At 40.1% G+C, this 20,336-nt stretch overlaps 1 protein-coding gene across 6 annotated transcripts in view; it reads left to right on the top strand.

The window, feature by feature from the left end:
* The window catches only part of LOC124054219 (RAS guanyl-releasing protein 2-like), a 34,278-nt gene that overhangs the window by 1,631 nt on the left and 12,311 nt on the right, over positions 1 to 20,336 (top strand). For 3 of the 6 annotated variants that reach the window (XM_046379934.1, XM_046379935.1, XM_046379931.1), the window contains exons 2-12: positions 4,057 to 4,128; positions 8,433 to 8,568; positions 8,801 to 8,903; positions 9,203 to 9,259; positions 9,488 to 9,619; positions 10,182 to 10,332; positions 11,767 to 11,940; positions 15,816 to 15,932; positions 16,355 to 16,636; positions 19,460 to 19,534; positions 19,996 to 20,118. In XM_046379934.1, coding sequence (XP_046235890.1) covers positions 8,496 to 8,568; positions 8,801 to 8,903; positions 9,203 to 9,259; positions 9,488 to 9,619; positions 10,182 to 10,332; positions 11,767 to 11,940; positions 15,816 to 15,932; positions 16,355 to 16,636; positions 19,460 to 19,534; positions 19,996 to 20,118 — 1,287 coding nt within the window. In that variant the 5' untranslated portion in view covers positions 4,057 to 4,128; positions 8,433 to 8,495. The remainder of the gene's footprint in view (positions 1 to 4,056; positions 4,129 to 8,432; positions 8,569 to 8,800; positions 8,904 to 9,202; positions 9,260 to 9,487; positions 9,620 to 10,181; positions 10,333 to 11,766; positions 11,941 to 15,815; positions 15,933 to 16,354; positions 16,637 to 19,459; positions 19,535 to 19,995; positions 20,119 to 20,336) is intronic. The other 3 variants (XM_046379936.1, XM_046379933.1, XM_046379932.1) reach the window with 3 other exon arrangements.

Raw genomic sequence — 20,336 nt, 5'->3', positions numbered from 1 at the left:
TGTGTGCAGCCGTTCATCCAGATCTGCTTCGGAGAATGCAAATTAGAAAGCCGCCAGCATCATGTGTGCACAGCTCACACAGACAAATCTGTCACCAGAGCACAAATCAATAAAACAATAAGTCTGGTTTATCAGGCCAAAGCGTATTTGATCATCAGTTATCTTAAAGTAATCCATGGCCTCTGTGATCTCTTGTACCCAAAAAGTGAAGTAGTGCTTAACTTGAAAGATATAGCACTTTAAAAGGAAAGGATTTGAAGGATTCAGAGATCCCCCGATATAGGGATAAATCAAGAAGGGACTTTGAAAAAAAACAAAAACCCCTGCATCTCTGTTTCTCCTTTCTCTCCTTTGCTGCCGCAGTGCAATTACTTCAAGCCTCTGGAGCGGCCACCCATGATATTTAGCATCACTTCCAGCCACTTCCTCCACCTCAACCTGCAGCAGTGTTGCACTTATCAGGAAAGCCAGCCATAATTGGATCTATTGTGCAAGGCTTCTGCTTTATGCCGAAGGACTAACAGCAACAAATCTGTGAGGAGGAGGAAGAGGAGGGGGAGGAGGAGGAGGAGTGGGAGGAGGAAAGGAAGAGGGACATAGTGAGGAAGAGGGAAACTCAATAATTACAGAGAGCAGAGAAGAGCAGCAGCTCAGCCAGACATGTGTGCTGGATGTTCACCATCAGTGGGGTGTACGGTCCAGTGCACTTTGTGCCTCTGTCTCACTTTTCATTAGCTAATCCCATTTATTCCTCCATAGTCTCTGTGCTACACACCTAATTATCTATGTCAACCTTTCTCACTTCAAGTTGCATTCACACCAAGCATGTTTGGAGTCATTCAGTAAAACTGGAGAGCGTTTAGTCCTTTGGATCATAGGCAGCTGAGAGTTCTTTGTTGGGATTGTTTGATATAAAATCCAGAAAAGAAAAATTAATGGTGTGCAGCTTCAGATTTGGTTTGACTCCCTGATTAAATAGTACAAAAGTGATCCAATAGCAACAACAATAAAGATCAAACTGTGAGTGGATGTGACATCTCTTAATAGGGCACTTCCAATTGTGCACAAACAAATTTCAAATTTGCAAAAAGTAAACTTGACATTATCTCTACTCTGTCTCTGTCCCTCCCTGGATCTTTCTATTGCTCTGTCACCTCCTCAACTCCCATGAAAGGGCACAGACCTTGTAAAATCCCAGCCTGTCAATGCGCTCTGCTCCCCTCACCTTTAAAGGCATTGCTGCAACGCAGACGACAGTGGCGGCGGTAGAGGAATAGGAGACACAGGAGAGGATGCAAGCAGGCAAGGGAAAGTGTCCAAGCTGAAGAGCTATAAATCAGGCTGTGCTTGGAATTAAATCAGTCAGGGCCAAACACAGTAGTGCATGAGCCTAGTGGGAGGGCGGATCGAAACTCACTGCCTGCTGTATGTGAGCTAGTGTAGTGATTACTAAAGGCAGTGAATTAGCACTGATAGTGACTGTATGGGTGTGATTAATTAAGGCGTCAGTTGACTGGCATCCTGTGCTAAAGATTTTAGGTGTGCCTCACTTTCAGAGAAGGAATCAAAAATGAACTGAAGAATGGGTACAACACCTGTTGTATCATGCACTTTCAATCAAGAAAGTGCATTTGCTTCTCTGCCTTTGTTGTCATACTCTTTATGCATTTTGTAATTGCGCACTTGTTTTGTGAATGTGCACAAAGAATGGTGTATTATGACTGCAGGAAATTGTGGGCTTTGTGATCTGCTTAAAAATGCAAGCTGTTTTAGGGAGGAATACATAAACAGGAACTAGCCATAGCTAGTGTTCAAAAAGCCTACAGGGATTTCTAAGAGACTGTTGAGTTGAATGTGAAACTCCCAGCATTTACACAAAGCATGAAACTAGTTCAGAATGAGTGTTGTATGAAACCACTGTATAGCTCAGTGAGCGCATCTCTGACAGGCAGGAGGAAATGAACCAGATAAACTCTACAAAGAACAAATGACTTTCCGCGTGAACAGTATGTGCTCTTTTCTGCAAACCATTATCATCCCTTAGAACAACTGAAATTGAAAAATAAATTGACACAAACTGTATTACTCAAACAAACTCAAACCAAAGCCTGACTTTACAAGAACATTTCAGCATTTTGGACACTGCCTGCAGCAGAAATAGAAACTTCAGCTATAATTTTCACTTAAATCGTGATGTTTTTCCCTATAAAGCTGCTATCTTCTAGATGCAGCCTTCTGGCAAATCAAATAGGTTTCTGCAATGTCATGACATGGACTTTGTTCAATAGAGGCGAAGGCTCTATAACAACAGGAAGTGGGGTTTGAAACTTCAGCATTGCATATAAGCAGAAAAAGAATCAGGCTTGTGGTGTGAAATTAGTAGACAGTTATACTGAAAAATGGCTCTTTTACAAAATACGCCATGTGGTCTCATCTGTCACTCGTCACATAGCAAGAATTTAGGAAGTTATGTGCATGGCAGGGAGAGAGAAATGTAAGAAAAGACTTTATTAAGAGTAGTGACTATTTATTACACTCACAAAGCTTTGAATCTAAAGTTTCAAACCTATACTTTACATCAGATTGTTTGCAACAGGGATTAAAAAATATGTGGACAGGCACATACACTCATTTCACACACACATAACAACACACCCTTCCGGTATTTGTTGTGAAGCAAACTTTCACATCTGGTAAAAGGACAGAAGTTTGAGCAGGAAGCACCAAAACAAAGCAGTAAAAACATTATGACACAAGGACACATTGTTGTGTTCGCGGGCAGATATTATATAACGGTGCAAGGAACCCGCAGCAATGCCCTTTCTATCTCCTACATTACACTTTTCATTTGAAGTCAAAAAGTTGAAATGTGAGATGTGAGAGTAAGCCAGATGTGGAACAGGAGCCATAACTTTCTTCATGTTGGAAGACATAATAAAACAATTCACCCTGCCAGCTGCTGTGTCCCAACAAGACATTCTGAAATCTACATGCTTTTCACCCTGACTTTCTTCTGTTATTGCAAGATTATGAAAAAACCTTGCTTGCCTCCTTCACGTATACATTATTAGTAGGACTGATTCCATTTGCTTATGAGACAGATTCAAGTAGCATTCTTCTTATGTTTTCCATCATTACTGTTCCTCCCTGTTTGATCTTTTCCCCTCTTTAGCCAATGATCTTTTTCCATGTTTGACTATGTTTGACTTGTTTGAAATGAGGTTGTGTGCGCTCTCTTCCTGCATCCAAGTCTCCCCCCTTTATCTCCCACTCCTCCCTCTGCCTCCCCCTTCCCTCCCTAAGGAGCAACTGTAGCTGCTAATCTCAGTTTGCAGGCGGTGCCCCCCCACTGTTGTGGCATTCTGTGTGTCCAGGGAAAAGGAAATGTTCCCCTTCCTGCTCTGAGTACCCTGCAGTCTGTAAATAGAGCCTGCCATCAGTGGCTTGGTAGGCCCCTCTGGAGAACTATATCTGTCCCATCATGCAACACCCTTGCTACAACTTCCTGAAACAATCTAGGGGGTGTTGAGCAGTAGATAAGGGGGCCTGGTTTGCATAATAGGACAAAGTGGTGTTTGTATGTATTTTTGCAATCTTGTATTTCTATCCGCATGGCCTCTCAAGGATGGAAAATGAGAGAAAGTACTAGATTGTACAGATTAATGGCCCTTTGGAAAATGGAGTTAGTCAAGTTACAGTCAATGAATTACCATCTTAATTTGAGATATTATTTTTAAGAAATGTTTACAATACACAAAATTGTATACTTCTACTAGCTGTTAAACTATAAGAGGTTTATAGAGCCAGCAATATCATTTATGCTAAATGTACATTATGAAGGACACATTTAATAATAGTCAATGCTAATGTACTCACAGTGAGAATGCTAACATCTTGATGTTTAGCAGGTATTATGTTTATCATATTCACTTGGGCTGTGCATTGGCAAGAGTCTGGCGATACGATACATGTCACGATACAGGGATTATGATTCAAGATATGATATATTGTAAGCAAGGAGATGTATTGTTTCATAGGTCTGTGTTCTTTGTACAGCAGACGTTACTTTGCAGTGGGAGAGTCAAAAGGCTGAAGAGAGATTGCAACACTTCTGTCTAGCTGTTGGAGGTATTTAACACAACACAAATTGAACCATAGCCACAAATCTTTGCATGTAAACTATTAATTCAAAATCATATATTGTGATACTTAAATGTATCAGTATTTTCTTACAACCCTAATATTCACCATCTCATTTTGTAAGTTTTTGGTTATAAATCAAATGGCCGCTGCTGCTGTCCTTCTTGAGTTCATTCTGTCCTAATCGCCAAAGTCAGTCGCATTGCTATCTGTAGGTCTCCAGCTACAAAATGCTGCAGATAGAACCTTTTAACATGACTGCATGAGGCGGAATGTCCAGACTGTATGTGGTTTTCAGTGCCTGCCTGCCTGCCACCAAAGCAGAGTGAATAAATGAAGCCATATCTGAAAACATCAATCAAACTTGTTTTACCGAAATGCCAGTGGGGAGAGACTAAAACTAAATCAATGGCTGTTTGGCGACTGTGCATGGGCTCTGCATATTAACTGGCATGGAAATGAGCCAGTTATGGGAATATCAATAGTGGGATAGATATCATTATCGGTGCACTTGTCAACGTCTGATCATTAATCAGTGTTATTGCCAATTGTAAAAGGTGTTGAAGATTTATACAGCCACTTCTAATGTGTGGCCTTTGCAAGGTGCATTGATGTGAGGTGCACACAAAACAATCTATTTCATTGGATAGACTGGATTCATTGGATTTGGACTTGTTGCTCTCTGCTAGTAAATTTGTTCAATGTGCTTGACACAATGATTTTAACTTAAACTGATGAACAGGTGCACTATTATTTAACCCATTTACTTAACCAACCAAGTAGCAGTCATTCATTTGCTTTAACAATGTCAACTGACTACAGTTTTAACAATCAAAGTATTGTTTAATTATTTAATATAAATTGCCAAACATTTGCTGGCTCCATCTTCCAAAATGTGAAAATTTGTAAATTGATTATCTTTGTTTTTAGGCTCTTGCCTTTTCTCAATTTTCTGATATTTTACACACCAAACAATCAAGGAATTAGCAGCAGATTGATTATCAATGAAGGTGAGTTTTAGTTGAAATCCTAAATCCATTAATCTTATAAACAATTAACAGAGCAGTGAATTAACATAATTATTTGTTGGCCTACATTTAACTGCAATGCAGACAAATTCTCTTCAATCCAACACATTTTCTTACATATACAGTATATGTGCATATTTGTGTAAAAAATGTTCTTTTCAAGTAAAACAAGCAGTATACATTGAGTATATGTTAGGAAGCAATGTGTGAATGTGTTGCAGTGTTGTTGTGCACTTCATGTTGCTTAGTGGCCATTGAAAGTGAAAGACTGCAGTGTCTGTACTTGCCTAGAGGATGTGACATTTTTAGTGCCCACAAAACCAGCAGCACACTGCAGGTTCTGCACGGTCAGGATTGACCAGGCACCCCTCAACTTCCCTTTATCCCCGCTGTGTCCCAACCCACCTCTAATCCGCCTGATCGATGGCCCTGGATGGTCGTCACCTGGCAACCAAGGATAACACCAAAGCTCTCACGGTGTGTGCTACCCAACAGTCAATCAGTCGCTTCGCTGCTATATGATACAGTATCAGATATCACACTGTGGGGAAAATACTTAAAGAAATACAAGAAAGACAGAAGAGGAAGTTTGTTAAGGATAAATCAGTCTCTTAAGTCTGCTGAAAGCACAGAGAGAATTGTTCTATGCGTCGCAACAGAGAGCTCCTGTCAGCGGGATGATGAATAGTGTATTCGACTGGATGACAGGATGATATCATCAAGACGGGCACAGCCTGTGCCGCAGTGCCAGACTAGACTCAGTTAAAAGCAGGCTCAACCTTTGCACGGGTGGCACCCCCTGCTTATTTTTTAGTTCAGTGTTGCTGCCTCTTGAAGGGAATGGTACAGTAGGTCCTTGTATGTGTGTGACAAAGTAGTTTCATATCCTCATTCAGGTTATAAGGACAAGCTGTTCTGAACTATACGCGAAAGTGAGACAGTTGTCCATTTTGTAACAGAGCATTGCATTTCATCATTAAAAAGGCCTCTTGTCGTGTGGCAATAATAGACTCCAAGGCCACTTTCCTTTCTGTTATGAGCAGTGCTGTCTATTCTGGGAAAGTCAAGAAGTATAATTATCTGTCAGGTGTCACAGTTCTTGGTGAGTGAGTTTTTGAGGTTTCACAGTTACAGCACTAAGCTAAGCTTCAGACCTCCGTTGTGGTGTGACCTTAGCTCCTCTTCCAGGAACTTTAATTTCAGTATCATCTTTGATTCTGATCTGACAGTCTTTCACTTCTTGAAACTTGACCTGTGCAGGTAAATATAGATTCAAAGGTCATTATTTCACTCTTCCCTACTCATCACCACTGTGACTTTCATTCACTCTAATTGTATGACTGATTATTGAAGCTTTAGGGTTTTGCCTCCCTCTTTTCCTCTGTCTGTTCTGTTCCCCCCATCTCTGGTAAAACATGTGTGTGTGTATGGCTGAGACAGCTTGTGAAGCCTGTAATTGAGTGTGTCCGCCCACCACGTTGCAGCAGAGACAGCGCAGTGGAGGGCTTCATTGTGTCAGGCACAATAGATACACACACATACTCATCACACTGTTCTCACACTGTTCTCACGCCCGTTAGTAGATGCAGCAGCGGGGTTTCCTGGTGAAGTTTGTGGCCTGATTTTGTCCCTCCAGTATAACCTCAGTTTTACCTTCATACTTATCAGCAATGAGGCAAAATATCCAGTGGCTTCTTTTATCAGCTCTTTTACCACCAGATCAAGCCATAACGCATAGAAGATAGGATTAGTTTATCTTACCTCTTCAGACACAATAAACACATCTAGTATTAAAGCAAAATGATTCCCTCAGGCTTCTCTTACTCTTAAACCACACTTCTGTGAAAACATGTATTTTGAGCACATGCACAGAGAGGTGTGTGTATAGGTTGTGAAAAGTGTGACTGGACAGTAGTTGCCATGGTTCCCTGCTGGGAGGTCTTGTTCAGTCAACAAGAAAAATATCAGTACACATTTCTGTCTTTACTCATTTCTGCAACAAACGCATGATATAATGAAATGCCCAAGTATTTGCTAGGATGCCTTTAATACTTTAATACTGCATGCTTACATTGTATTACCACTGAGTGAAGTGGAGCGTGCCAAGTGCAGATAATTAATTGTGGTTTCCCCTCTATGGTGCCTGTGACGCTCTATCAGTTTTTTAATAAGCCACACTAAGGCCAAAGGAGGATGAACTGTTGGCATGCTGTCAAATTCTGCCCTCAAATTGACAATATCTGTATGTTAAATTTAAATTGGTGCAACATGTTAACCGTACCCATTTCAGGGTTGACAGTCAGTCGGTGATAAATGTATACAAGCGAATTAAACTTCAGACATTATGGAAGTGTGAAGAGAAATACAGATAATCTGTCAGTATTTTAGATTTTTTTTTTTTAATTTGACAATGGCAATCAGAGCTGGAAGAAAACATTAGATCCTTTACTTGAGAAGTAAAACCACAGTGGAAAAACAAATCTAAATTACAGTAGTAAACATACAAGTAAATGTCCTTCGTTCAGAATCTTAGTTGAGTCAAGGTGTTATTAGGAAGATGTGCTTACAAAAACTGAAAGTACTCATATTGCAGCAGAACTATCCATCCATTATCTATACCGCTTATCCGTCAGGGTCACGGGTGCAGCAGAACTATATAATACATAATTTAATTTCTTCAATTTCATTTCTACATATTGTTGAATTTGCATGGTACATTAATTTTTAAACAGTATTTGGGTAGTTAAACGTATCATATGTTTGGTCAGTCCTTTATGACCAAAATGTGTCTGTAGTATCAGACGGTTTTTTGTTTACATATTCTTTGATCGGATGTTTCCTGAAAGATCATGACTGATCCTCCTTTAGGTCATAACTTCGCTAATTTTAATTCTCTCTCCACCGGCAGCTGGATATCTGGACAAAGTTAACTGTGCTCCTTCAAGTAGAGCGAGCTTCGGTGCAGGTTTTGCAGACAGACCTTCAGTTTGTGGGTCAAATCAAACCATCATATCAGCATGGATGGGGATTACAGGCAGATATCCCAATTACATTTTACCAGCCCTAAATGCAGTGTATACAGTAAACGATTATCTCACTCAACACACAGTGGAGCAGGATGAAAAACAACTGAACACACAACTATTCCAAACATGCAGCAGTAGCCACTATGAATTTAATTTTCTCTCTCTCTCCGTGCTTTATAATTGCTCTCTTTTTTGCTCGCCTTTTGATCCTCTCCTTTTCATCTTCTTTTTTGTTCAGTAACAGGCAGGAGAGTCACAGAGAGAGAGAGAGAGAAACGAGGGGAAAACAGAGTGGAGAGGAATGATGGAGTCCATATTATCGGAGCAGTCGGCCACCGTGGACGAGCTGGTGGAAGCATGCATCCAAGCCTTCGGTTGGTCATTTGAACACTATTTGTTTGATACAGATAATTAAGTAGAAGTCATTAAATAAAAACATAGACATATTTTGTGTAGTTTACAACCCATTTAATGCCCTCTGCAAAAACGTATAGTGCTGTGCACATTGGTATTCAGGCAATGACTCACCCTGACTATACCAAAATAGATTGCACTGTGACATTGTATGTTCCCGATGATGAGTGACATGCTGTTTTCTGCTTCTAGATGAGACGGGTGCTTTGAAGGATGCTTCTTTGGTCCGCATGTTTCTCATGATGCAACCTTGGTACATCCCTTCGACCGACATGGCTAAAAAGCTAGTGCTCAAGTATCCTTCACCTTTGTTCTCTGTTAGAGTACCTCGGAGATGCATTTTTATTTGTTCATTTATTTATTTATTTTTTTATCTACAAGTATCCCTTTGCACGCTGTTGGCAGAACAGTGTAATCAAAGCCAGATCCCTGACCTGGATGAACAACAGTTTTTAGTTTGTTGTCTGTCGTTTCTCCTAAATTTGTTAAATCTTAAGGAGATTTAAGAGAGACTTGTCAGTCTGAAAAAGGGTGGAAACAATTACAATTTTGCAGAAATATCCAGTGAAGTTGCACTTTGACTTTTTGATGTAGATCCCAAGAGGAGAGCTGCAACGCAGAGCAACGGACAAGAATATGCCACCTTGTCAAGTAATGAACTGTCATTCATTCTTCCTGTGCTGCTCCTTTCTGAACTTTCTTCTGATGTACTTAATTTGATTTTCTAGTTGAATATTTACAACAACTGTACCAATTGTATTACTTTGTGAAAAGTGTGAAAAGGTCTTAAACTTAGTTGTAGCATTGTGTAAACAGCTACCTTTCTCCAGTATTTTTCATCATCTCTCGCTCCTTTCATCCCTTTCTTCTGCCCTCCAGGTACTGGATCTCTGAGTTTCCAGCAGAGTTCAATCTGAACCCAGAGCTGGCGGACCAGATCAAAGACTTTAAAGACCTCTTGACCACAGAGGGCAACGAGAGACAGAGTCAGCTCATTGACCTCGACAGTGTGTGAGTGAAGTGGTTGCTGAAGGCAGTGTGTGCTGGTGACCGTGTGAATGAACGCCTCTGTCTGTGGGTGTTTATATCAGCGGGCCTTTCCATTGCCTGCGCTGAGACATTGCTGAGCTGTGCTATGCAGGGTCACCAACTTGTCCTTTTTCCCATAAAAGTCATTTCTTTGTGACATCAGTTTCCTCTCAGTGTTCCATAAGGAGGATGCTTTGTGGAGCAGACATGTGACTTGCAGCTGGATTGTAAATTAACAGAATGTCCTTCCAGAAATATATTAGGCATTTATAGAAAAAGTTGGATGGTTGCAGTTTGCTTCAGTGTTTCTCATGTTTTACAGGACTTGTGGTATTTTACGATTGTGGAAACTATGTTGTCTTTTATCATGATTTTGTTTCGATATGTAATGCCACTATAAGTGCCACCCTAATGTGAGGAGGGGCTATAAAGCTAACCCTCATAATCTGTTAATATCTGTTTTTTTTTTTCCTAAAAGACCTAAGATAAGAAGATTTTTCCTAAAATATTCTTCAGTTTTTATGTTGTTGATTATCTCTCCCAGGCCGTCATATAAATGGAAGCGTCAGGTGACTCAGCGTGTCCCATCGGTGTCCAAAAAGAGGAAAATGTCCCTGCTGTTTGATCACCTTGATTCTTGTGAACTGGCAGAACACCTGACCTACCTGGAGTACAAATCTTTCTGCAAGATCCTGGTCAGTTTGATCGCAATCTCTTTTCAAGCTTTTGAAGCAGCTTAGCTAGGATGGTGTTTACAGCTCTTGAATTCTTTGAATTTAATTTCACATGCTGCAGGCTCATTGTAGTTGCTAAGCAATTGTGGTTAAAATCTTTTACTGGCAGTAATTATATTTGTTGTCTGGAAACATTTTGCTCTTTGAGCGTTATTTTGGGAAGCAAAGGCAATAAGTGGGTTTGTGCTGATTTAAATGGTAGACTTTAGATAATTTATTCTAGTGTGATGGTGTTGGTGGCAGTATGGGGGTAGTGGTAGTGATTTGTCATGGCTTTGTCTTTGTTTCTTCTCTAAAAGAAATTCTGGTTCCTTAAGAAGAAGTCATGACCATAATGGAAGTCACAATAAATGGAAATACTTAACTGCATTTAGGTGAAACCAAATCTTTTTTTGTGTATTGCACAAATTCTGTAATTTCCCAGTTATGGGACTAATAAAGGATTATCTTATCTGAGGATTATCATATCTTATTAAAGATAGTAGCACTGGAATCTTTACCTGTTTTACATATTCTTTGATCAGATAGTTCCTGAAAAATCAAGTCATAACTTCGCTAATTTTATTCTGTACGGTTGCTTGTGTTAACATGATGGACCCAAAAAGGTATTACAGCTTATCATATTGACACTTGTGACTAAAAAATTTGAGAGTAATACAAATGCAAAGCCTGTCAGCATTTTAGACCATAATGAGCCATTTAATGAGCTGGATATCTGGACCAAATTAATTGTGCTCCTTCAAGTAGAGCGAAATTAAAGATTGGCTTAATCAACCGGTAAATCAGCCAGCTGCCAGCTTTTTCAATCCACTGTGCTACCTTAAAGGAAGAGTTTGGCAATTTTGAAAATACTAAGGGTATTTATTTTCCAAAGGCAAAAATACTTAACATAACATACATTACATAAACATTTAAACGATTACTGTTGCACAGCCATGAAGCTGGGACACACACACACACACACACACATACACATAAGACATATAAAAAAAGAAGTCTCAAAGCAAGTCTCAAGCAGAGCCTAAGATGTCTTGATTTTCAGTCTCAAATGTAGGTCAAACCCCTAAAACATTGAATCCTACATTTCCCATAATGCAACTCAACACTGCCTTTTGTTTGACCCAACTAGGTAAATACTAATGCTTGGCTAGCTTGTGAGGATCAGCAAGCTGAGTTCAGAAATTATTTTTCCTTCTACAAAATGAATCAAATTTATCACTTTTGGTGGTGACTTGTGTTCCTCCTTTGTGTGATACAACTGTCATGATGGAAGTGAACTGCAGCATTTCTAAGAACATAATTGTCAGGATTCATGAAAATACTGTTATGTAAGAATTCTGTGATTTAATTTAAGGAAGTGAAAGAAAATTTGCCAATGCTTCTTCATCTTTTTAGTTTCAGGACTACCACAGCTTTGTGATGCATGGCTGCACAGTGGATAACCCCATCTTGGAGCGTTTCATCACCCTTTTCAACAGTGTCTCCCAGTGGATCCAGCTCATGGTACTCAGCAAGCCCACCGCCCCACAGAGAGCTGCTGTCATCTCCCACTTCATCAGAGTGGCACAGGTCTGTCTGCTAGGCTCACTAACTAAGGTTCCCTGCAAAAGTTTTGAAACAGTGGTGTGGTGTCGGTGGAAATTGTGGGGTTCAGGGTGTGGTTAAAAGCAGGCCTGGCTTCAGGCTGTAAGAGATCATTTCCTATTGCGTAGCACAAATTGTGAAATTCAAGTAAATTCAATTTTAAAAGCCTTTGGAAGTATTTGCATGATAAGATGTTTACTTTATGCATTCTGGGCATTATCCTAAACTTGTCTAAAACCGTGGAAGAGCATGTAAAACTTTGATCAATTTGCAAGAAGAGATTTCCACAGATGGATAATAAACTGCAATCATTCCCAAAAGACAATGTGCTATTTTGGTACAAAGAATAGTATATGACATTAAGACATAGTGCGTCATCAGTTCATATGCAGTTTGCACATTTCCTGTTGCCAAATAAGAATTCAGTGATGCATATACAACAGAGGATTTAGCAGGGTGTGTCTGCAGGTGGCATGACTCACAGCTGCATGCAAAATCATGTGGAGAGAGGACTAAAAGGTGGGAGGGAAACAAAAAGTTAGATTCTGGGTAACATGGATCATTTATGGGTATTCTTACTAGAGAAAGACGTTCTGAATTCTACAGTGAATTTGAAGAATGTCATAACGTAGCTTCAAGGGATGTAAACAGTGAAACAAGAAGCCATGCTGTACTGCTTTAAGCTAAATGTTAACATTACAGAGAAGGTACAACTACAGGTAATGTTTACCAGGTTCAACATCCTAGTTTACTGTGTTAACATGCTACCATTTTCGAAGACGCGCTATGAACGAAGTACAGCTGAGGCTGATGTTTAGTATGTAATTTAAATTTAAATTGACATATTGGCCAAATTGAAATTTTCGCCTGATGATGACGCTTGATTAAAAGTCAGCGCATCATCAAAGTCATTAAAATCATACTTGGAGGGGCATTAATGTGTGCACCAAAGTGAATGACGATCCATTGCTTCCCCTCTGTTCCGCAAAATATAAATTAAGTCATAAAACATGTCATCTTTGTTGGTGTGTTAAAAATGAAAACTTCACCAGACACAGCTCAAAGTGAGCCTAAATAAAAGTTAGATTATCTTTGATCTCTGCATGTATTCATGTATCTCTTCAGTTCTATGCTCATCGTATGAAATCATATGCAGTCACGTACAGGTCAACATGTCTTTAATCATTAACTTCATCTGGCCTTTTCCCACCAGTTCTAAAACCAAGCTGCCGGCTCTCGACTTTATGTGGTTCTCAGCCCATATGTCTGGGGACATTACTTCCCTACAGAAACATCCCTTTAAATGGCATCCTGGGCTTCACGGCAATTGATGTCATTTCAGTTTGATGTTATTATTTGCTTTGGTCTGCCAGATGGGCTGGTGTCTCCCTCTAAGTGACAATTCACTCATCTCCACAGTGCGAGGAAGCTTTAGTCTACCGAAAACTCAGAAAAATATTTTCCTCTTGGTAACCTGCAGCGCTGTGTGTATACATCCTCCTTAGTTATTGCGAGTCTGCTCCTGAATTGTTTTCGATCCCAAACCCACTTTCCACATATCCACCTCTTCATCTGCAGAACACTCTTCTGTCACTCATCATTTATTGAGCAGAGTCTCAGCAGGTTTCACCACCTCCTTGTGTTTTAATACACCAGCACTCCAGTACCTCAGCAGGGCTCTTGTCAGGAGAGTGCAGCAACAGCTCTTCTAATTGTTTCGCCCTCCTTGATATTGAACACTTGGACTTTTTGCAGTGTTTTGTGGACTTTGACAATGTAGTGGTGAAGGCGTGTGCTGTTTCTGACTAACCCTGATGCGTGGGTTTAATGGTCAGCTGCAGAAGGCCTGAGGATGACCTCTGTCTGGTCTCCTTAGCTCCTTATCTTCTTTCTTTATCCTCCTTTCCAAATACCACCACTGCAAGTGTCCATAATCATCTCTATGGCTTTAGTGCTTCTCTCAGATATTTTTTACAGATACTGTGTGTACACAGCTGCAGGCAGAGTACAACTTTGGTCCTCTTACTCTTGAAATTTTAAAACACCTGCCGACATATGTCAGCCTCCAACTCATGATCTGTCGATCTTTGTTCGAACTCCAAAAGCATCAACTTTGAGATTACACTGATTGTGGAATATAATTGATAAGGTTTTAAGGATTTATTACATGCTGGATGGCCAGAGGAATAATATTTTTTAGGCTTCAGTTGTATGTAAGTTCAGTTAGTCTAATCATTTGACTTATGACAAAGGATGTGAAAAACCAAAAACATTGCCACTAAAGTGTTAATGTACATTGATTAATCTGCTGAATATTTGCATAATTAAGCAATTAAGTGTTTAGTCTATAATGTCAAAAGAATGTGAAAAATGTTTATCACAGTTTCCCAAGTCCCAAACCCAGAGGAAAGCAGCAAATCCTGATATTTAAGCAGCTGGAAGCAACAAATGTTTGACATTTTTGTTTGAAAAATGATTGTAGTGGCTAATTGATTATTTAAAAAGGTAGGCAACTAATTTACTTTCCACCTTGTGCTAATCAATTAAATGATTAAATCGCTGCAGCTCTGTTCTGGTTTAAAAAATTGTTTAAAAATGATCACAAGAGAAGAATGGGATGCAAAAATGCTGTATATTGTATTAATTGATTTTTGTTGATTTTTTTCATTTATTCTAAAATGCCTTCAGTTCATTTTAAGGGTCAGTTTTTTGAAAGATAAGAGTGTCAAGAAGTTATTTTGTACTGTGCCATTCATCCAGATGGGGTGAACATTTGTGCTGATACATTAGAGATAGACCATCCCTGCTGAATATTCTTTGTCAGTTTGACAGGCCTCAAAGTTTTGGATTCTGAAATGTAGCCCTGTGCAAGCACATGCAGGGACAAAATACATGTTCAAGCTGATTTCAAATGTGTTCAGGGGCAGCAACAGAGGGTAGCCTCGATTTGCTTGACATTTCCCAAAGCTTCCCTCAGGGTGTGCTGGTTGTGTTCCATATCAGCTGCCTGGTGAGAGCGAGTTATAAATGACTTATGTTCATTAGTCTTTTTTTTTTTTTTTTTTTATAATCACACAGACTTGCGTTTTCACAAATTTAAAATCCAAAAATGTGGCTTTCATGCTCGCTGACAAGCTCTATTCCAATTATTTTCTCAATATGTTCTGCGTGCATGTGCCTGTGCCTTCTGGCTTAGATAAACACGCCACTTCACCAATTGGCTGTGTGATAACAAATGGTTGACAAGAGGATGAACTCCGTCTCCCGGGCCTGTTGTACACACAGCATTTATTCAACACCCAGTGGAAACCCCTGGCACATTGACAATGAAACCTTTCCCAGGCCTCGCTGATGGCCACATGCACATTCAGTTTAGCTGAACCTACTCTTCAAATACTGGGCTGCCCTGCGCACTGCTTTGCCAATTGATTCCAAAGGGTGTGTGAGCTGAATCAAATGATCCCCTCTGGCAGCCCTCCCACACAGCTGTGACCCCATTGATTTTCAGTGATATGCCACGCAGGCTGAAGGGCAGCATGGAGCCCTGCGGAGTGCCATTCACAAAGTGTTTGACATACACAGGTTAGAACATTCAGTACCATCGTGGTATACTTAGATTAGGTTCATGTATGTATGTACATGTGTGTGCTGAACACTACTCCAAAATCTCTGGCTCTGGATCTTTGAAATGTTTTGTTTACTTTCCTGCATCTTTCTGACTCTTCATACTGTATATATTTTGTAACCTTTACCACCTTCACTTCTCTCTCCATAAAATCCCTTTCAGCAATAGCTTACACATTCCTTTGCGGTCTCCTCTTTCCCCTTGTCTCCTAATATGTCCCCCTTCTCGTTGACAGAAGCTGCTGCAGTTGCAGAACTTCAACACGTTGATGGCGGTGGTGGGCGGCCTCAGCAACAGCTCCATCTCTCGTCTCAAAGACACACAGGCCCACATCAGCGCGGAGACCAACAAGGTGCAGTAGGTGCACCCACCCTGACAACCATCACTTATGTATTTCTTGCCTCCACAGCCAAATGCTACAAGGCAAATTTCAATGTCCACTGCATGTTGTTGCATCTAACAAGTGATATTGAATCCTGATTCTGTAATACACATCTCCCCTGTGTGAGCTGCCAAACATTTTATCTGTTCCCACTACTCCTACACAGTGGCTTTTTAGAACTATGAGTTTGAGCCATATAACTTGAAAGTTGAATGCAACAGTTGGAGGAGTTACAGTCTCTTGTCAGTTATGTAAGTCCATCTGGAGCAAAGTTTTCCTGAATGTTTTTGACTCTTCTAAACAAATTTCTCCTGAGACAGGCTTTCTATTTCCTGTCAGCTCTCATCTCATCTCTGTCCGTTTCATCCAGTATTTCCTCATTCAACCTGCAGGTTTTTAACAACCTCATTGAATTGGTGACATCATGTGGGAACTACAGTCAGTATCGCAAGCGCTTCTCTGAGTGTTCAGGCTTTCGATTCCCTATCCTCGGTGTGCACCTGAAAGACCTCATAGCCGTGCATGTGGCGCTGCCAGACTGGATTGATAAAGAGAAAACACGGGTCAACCTGACCAAGACCCAGCAGCTGTATGCTATCCTTCAAGAGCTGGCAATGATCCAGAACACACCGCCTAACGTTGATGCCAACACGGACCTGCTCAACCTGCTTACAGTGAGTGCAAAGCCTAGACAGAATGTGTATGCACAGCGTCTGAGATGAATGCTTGACTTGAACGATAGATGTACCTGCAAAGGACGGCTCGTAGCGAGTCAGGTCCTGAATCAGGTGCTGTGAGTGTGTTATTCATGGTGAAGTGCAGTGACAGCAGTGATGTAGGAGGGAAAAACTTCGAGAAGGACAAACATTTTGTGTCCAGGCAGTGTAATATGCAGTCTGTTGCACAGAATTATTTCTGCTGTGAATTGACTGTTTCACGGTCAGGCAAACTGTACAGTAGCCAGCTGGGATGAAATCTGTCCACAGACATTATATGTAACCAAAGCATTTGAAGTATGAACTTTCAAACTTTTATGGCATTCAATTGTCTTTAGCAGATATGGTCTAGAGTGGAAAGATTGATTATACTGAAAAAATATTCTATTGCTATGGGGGTTTAGCTATGAAAAGCTTAATATTATCACCTGACTCAAATAAAAGGGTCAAAGAAGATTTGATTAGACAAAGTAATTACTTAAGAAATTTTAAAAGAGTAGATTTGCAGCTTGTTCCAAAGACTACTGTTCTGCTTTGGCTGATGAAGCATTGCAAAAAGCATTGTACTTTCTCTTCCTACATCACACTGTGAACATGTATTAATCTCCTGGCACTCACCATCAAATCATCATCAGGATATTCTGTGGTTGAATCACGAACGATTCCCCCATCTTATATTTAGTGAGTGCTCATAAACTGACAATATTGAGTAAGACTGAACTAAGCTTTGTTGCTGCCCGCATAAAAGCTGAGGTGGTGTTTTAAAACTTCACATGAAACCCCTTACTTTGTGTGTATGTGTGTGTGTGTGTGTGTCAATGTTTTCTTGGCACATGCAGATAAGAGTGTCCTGGATTTGGAAAGGGGAGCTTTCTGAATTGAAACAATCCCAAGAGATTAATCATTCAACTTGGTAGCAGGTGTTTGTATGAGATTGCAGTTGGCTCCCCCTTTTTTTTTTCTGTGAAAATGACAGAAAACATCTTGACAGGTTTTGGAGCTGCTGGGCACTAGGGAAGTTTGCTGGACAGAGTCAATACCCAATTACCTTATGCCAGTGCTTATAGCAGTTGATCTTGCTTGAGACCTACTTGGCTCACAGTGAGGAGATGGAAAGAAAGTCAATAAATCCTTCGAACAATGAAACATTCTATGCAGGAGTGCCTGCTGGCTGAAATCGGCAAACCACAAGTTTAAAATATTATTTTTCTGCTTTTTGAGTCATTTTCATCAGCCGTTCAAATTAACAAGATTCTATGATAAAATCTCTAATGTGGTGAAAAATTTGCAGTTAACTTAATACTGTAAGCTTTACTACATCAGAGGGCCAAACAAGAAGAAAAGCCTTTTTTCACTTCAACTCAATAAAACCCTTGAAATACAATTACAGTAAGAGAATCACTCTAATAAAATAACCAACAATGGATACAGTGCATGATTAGCTGTGATATATTAACTTAAGCAAAAGAAATCTGTTGCTGCAGCCACTGTGTTAGCATAAAAGATGGCTCTGCTTAACAATTTCTATAATGAACGGGTCTCTGAGTGAGAATGCATTTATGTTAAATACCTAGAAGATATAGAGGTGTGGAAACTGAAAGCATAATATTGAAAGCACCCGCACAATTTTGAAATGTACAGCTTGCACTTGTGGAATTTAGTGGATTGCAAGCTTCAATGCTTGGTGCAGATGCAGAGATGTCTGTCTCTAAAGGTTCTGCTGCTTCTTCATTACAGTCTAAATGAATAAATTCATTTGTGGTGTTCACAGAACTGGAAAATATCCTCTGCTATTCAGTGCTGAATAAGCAGACTGCAGAGAAACAAATAAGTAGTTGCCAGCCGTTTGAGTGAAGGTACACAACAACCTTATTTGGTCTCGAGGTGCGTAACTCAGCAGCAGCTGCACTGTGCCTCTAAAATGTTGCTTTTGTTTGCTTGAAATCTATGCAGGAATGTAGTTTTTTTTTTCTGATAATGATGGGAATGAAGAGAGGCTGTCCAAATTATGTTGAAACAGTCTCAGACGGAAACTCTTGTAGATTGTAGAATTAGAACTATTGTAGAATTTGAGCACAAAATAGTGTATAAGCTCAAAACTTTTAGAGCTTTCGTCCACATCATTAAGTCATTATTCCGCGACCTATTGTAAGTTTGGTCAAGCGATGGTGATCATATTTAGAGGGGAAGTCTACAACCTTTGTTTTATTCAGTGGTTTTAGAGTAACTTCACGCTGCCTGAAAGTATTGGTTTTTCTCTGTAAATGTACCTCAGAGTGTAGTGAAAGTCTATGAAATACTATTGTTCAATAACTGTGAAGTACTATAGAAATTAATGCAGCTCTTTGTTATCGTTTGGTGTTGCCTCTTAAAAATAATAAATCTTTGAGACTACTAAGGTACAGTCAGTGACAGTCAAGGTACAGAGCAAATCTACACATGTAGGCTATAACCAGTCCATGTATCCATTTCTATTGGGAAAGCAAAGGGAAAGAACAATCATCCCTCTATCAGATGGTGTGTATCAGATAAAACATTGTGTAACAATTTTTCACTGCACATAGGTATAAAGTCATAAACACTTTCACACAGTGTTGTAGTATCGATTAAATGTATTAAAAGTATTCAAATGCATTTTAATGAAATCACACAGTAATGTGTAAAATATATCACAAACACTGGAGATCCATACTGGGATGTAGTGAAGGATAAACCCACAAAATTTCAGCTCTTGACAAAAATGTCAAATGTCTACTAAAAACAAAATCCTGTTTTGTGCAGGTGTCTCTGGACCAGTACCACACAGAGGAGGAGATCTACCAGATGTCTTTACAGAGAGAACCTCGTAAGCCAGCGGTGAGCAGGACACTGATGTGCATTTGGGCCCATACAGGCCTGCATGTTTGGCGGTGATGCACCCTACTCTTCTCCTGTCTTGATATGACAGATGGTCTTGATTTTTATTGCACCTTTTACCCTACTTTACAGCTGCTTGCTCTAAGCTGTCAGGATTTTGGAGAGTTGTAGTCTCCCATGATGATTGTGTTGAATTCTGTGAGAAACACTGAATCTTTGACATTGTCTGGAGATCAATGATGTTTAAATTTCAAATGTCAGGCTTTCAGAGCCCATAGCTATGTAGAAAAGTGTCATATTGGAAATCTTTGCTTTCCTTTTCTCATGGCATTTTAATCCAATGTAGTAACCTTGACTGCCGTTCTGTACAGCAGCTAGCTTTCCTTTTCATTGTAAGATGACAGCGTTCGCTTCCCCGAGTTGATATTGATCTCAAGGCCGTTTTTTCTCATCTCCTGTAGCAGAACTCCAGCCCCGCCCCTGCGCCTGACCCCAAGCCCACCATGATTGATGATTGGGCTGTGTCAGTGAAGCCCAATGCCGATCCGACGATCATCAAGAAACACATAGAGAAGATGGTGGAGGTGAGTTTCTCATTCTCTTCTCTCATTGCTAATTGTGGGGTTCACTGTGATGGCACAGGGAGGCTAAGGTTGAATTATCTGTTGTTATCCTCTCCACCATCATATTAACATAATCACTGCATCTCAGGTGCTTTCAACATAATTACCAAGACCAGGAAGGTCACTTGAAAACCTTCTAACTCCAATTTTGGTGATTTTTGTCTCCCTGAAATTGAAAA

The sequence above is a fragment of the Scatophagus argus genome, chromosome 23 (assembly GCF_020382885.2).
Source record: "Scatophagus argus isolate fScaArg1 chromosome 23, fScaArg1.pri, whole genome shotgun sequence".
Classification (NCBI taxonomy): Eukaryota; Metazoa; Chordata; class Actinopteri; family Scatophagidae; genus Scatophagus; species Scatophagus argus.
Note: the sequence above shows the minus strand (reverse complement) of the source record. Positions and strands in the feature narration are given on the sequence as shown.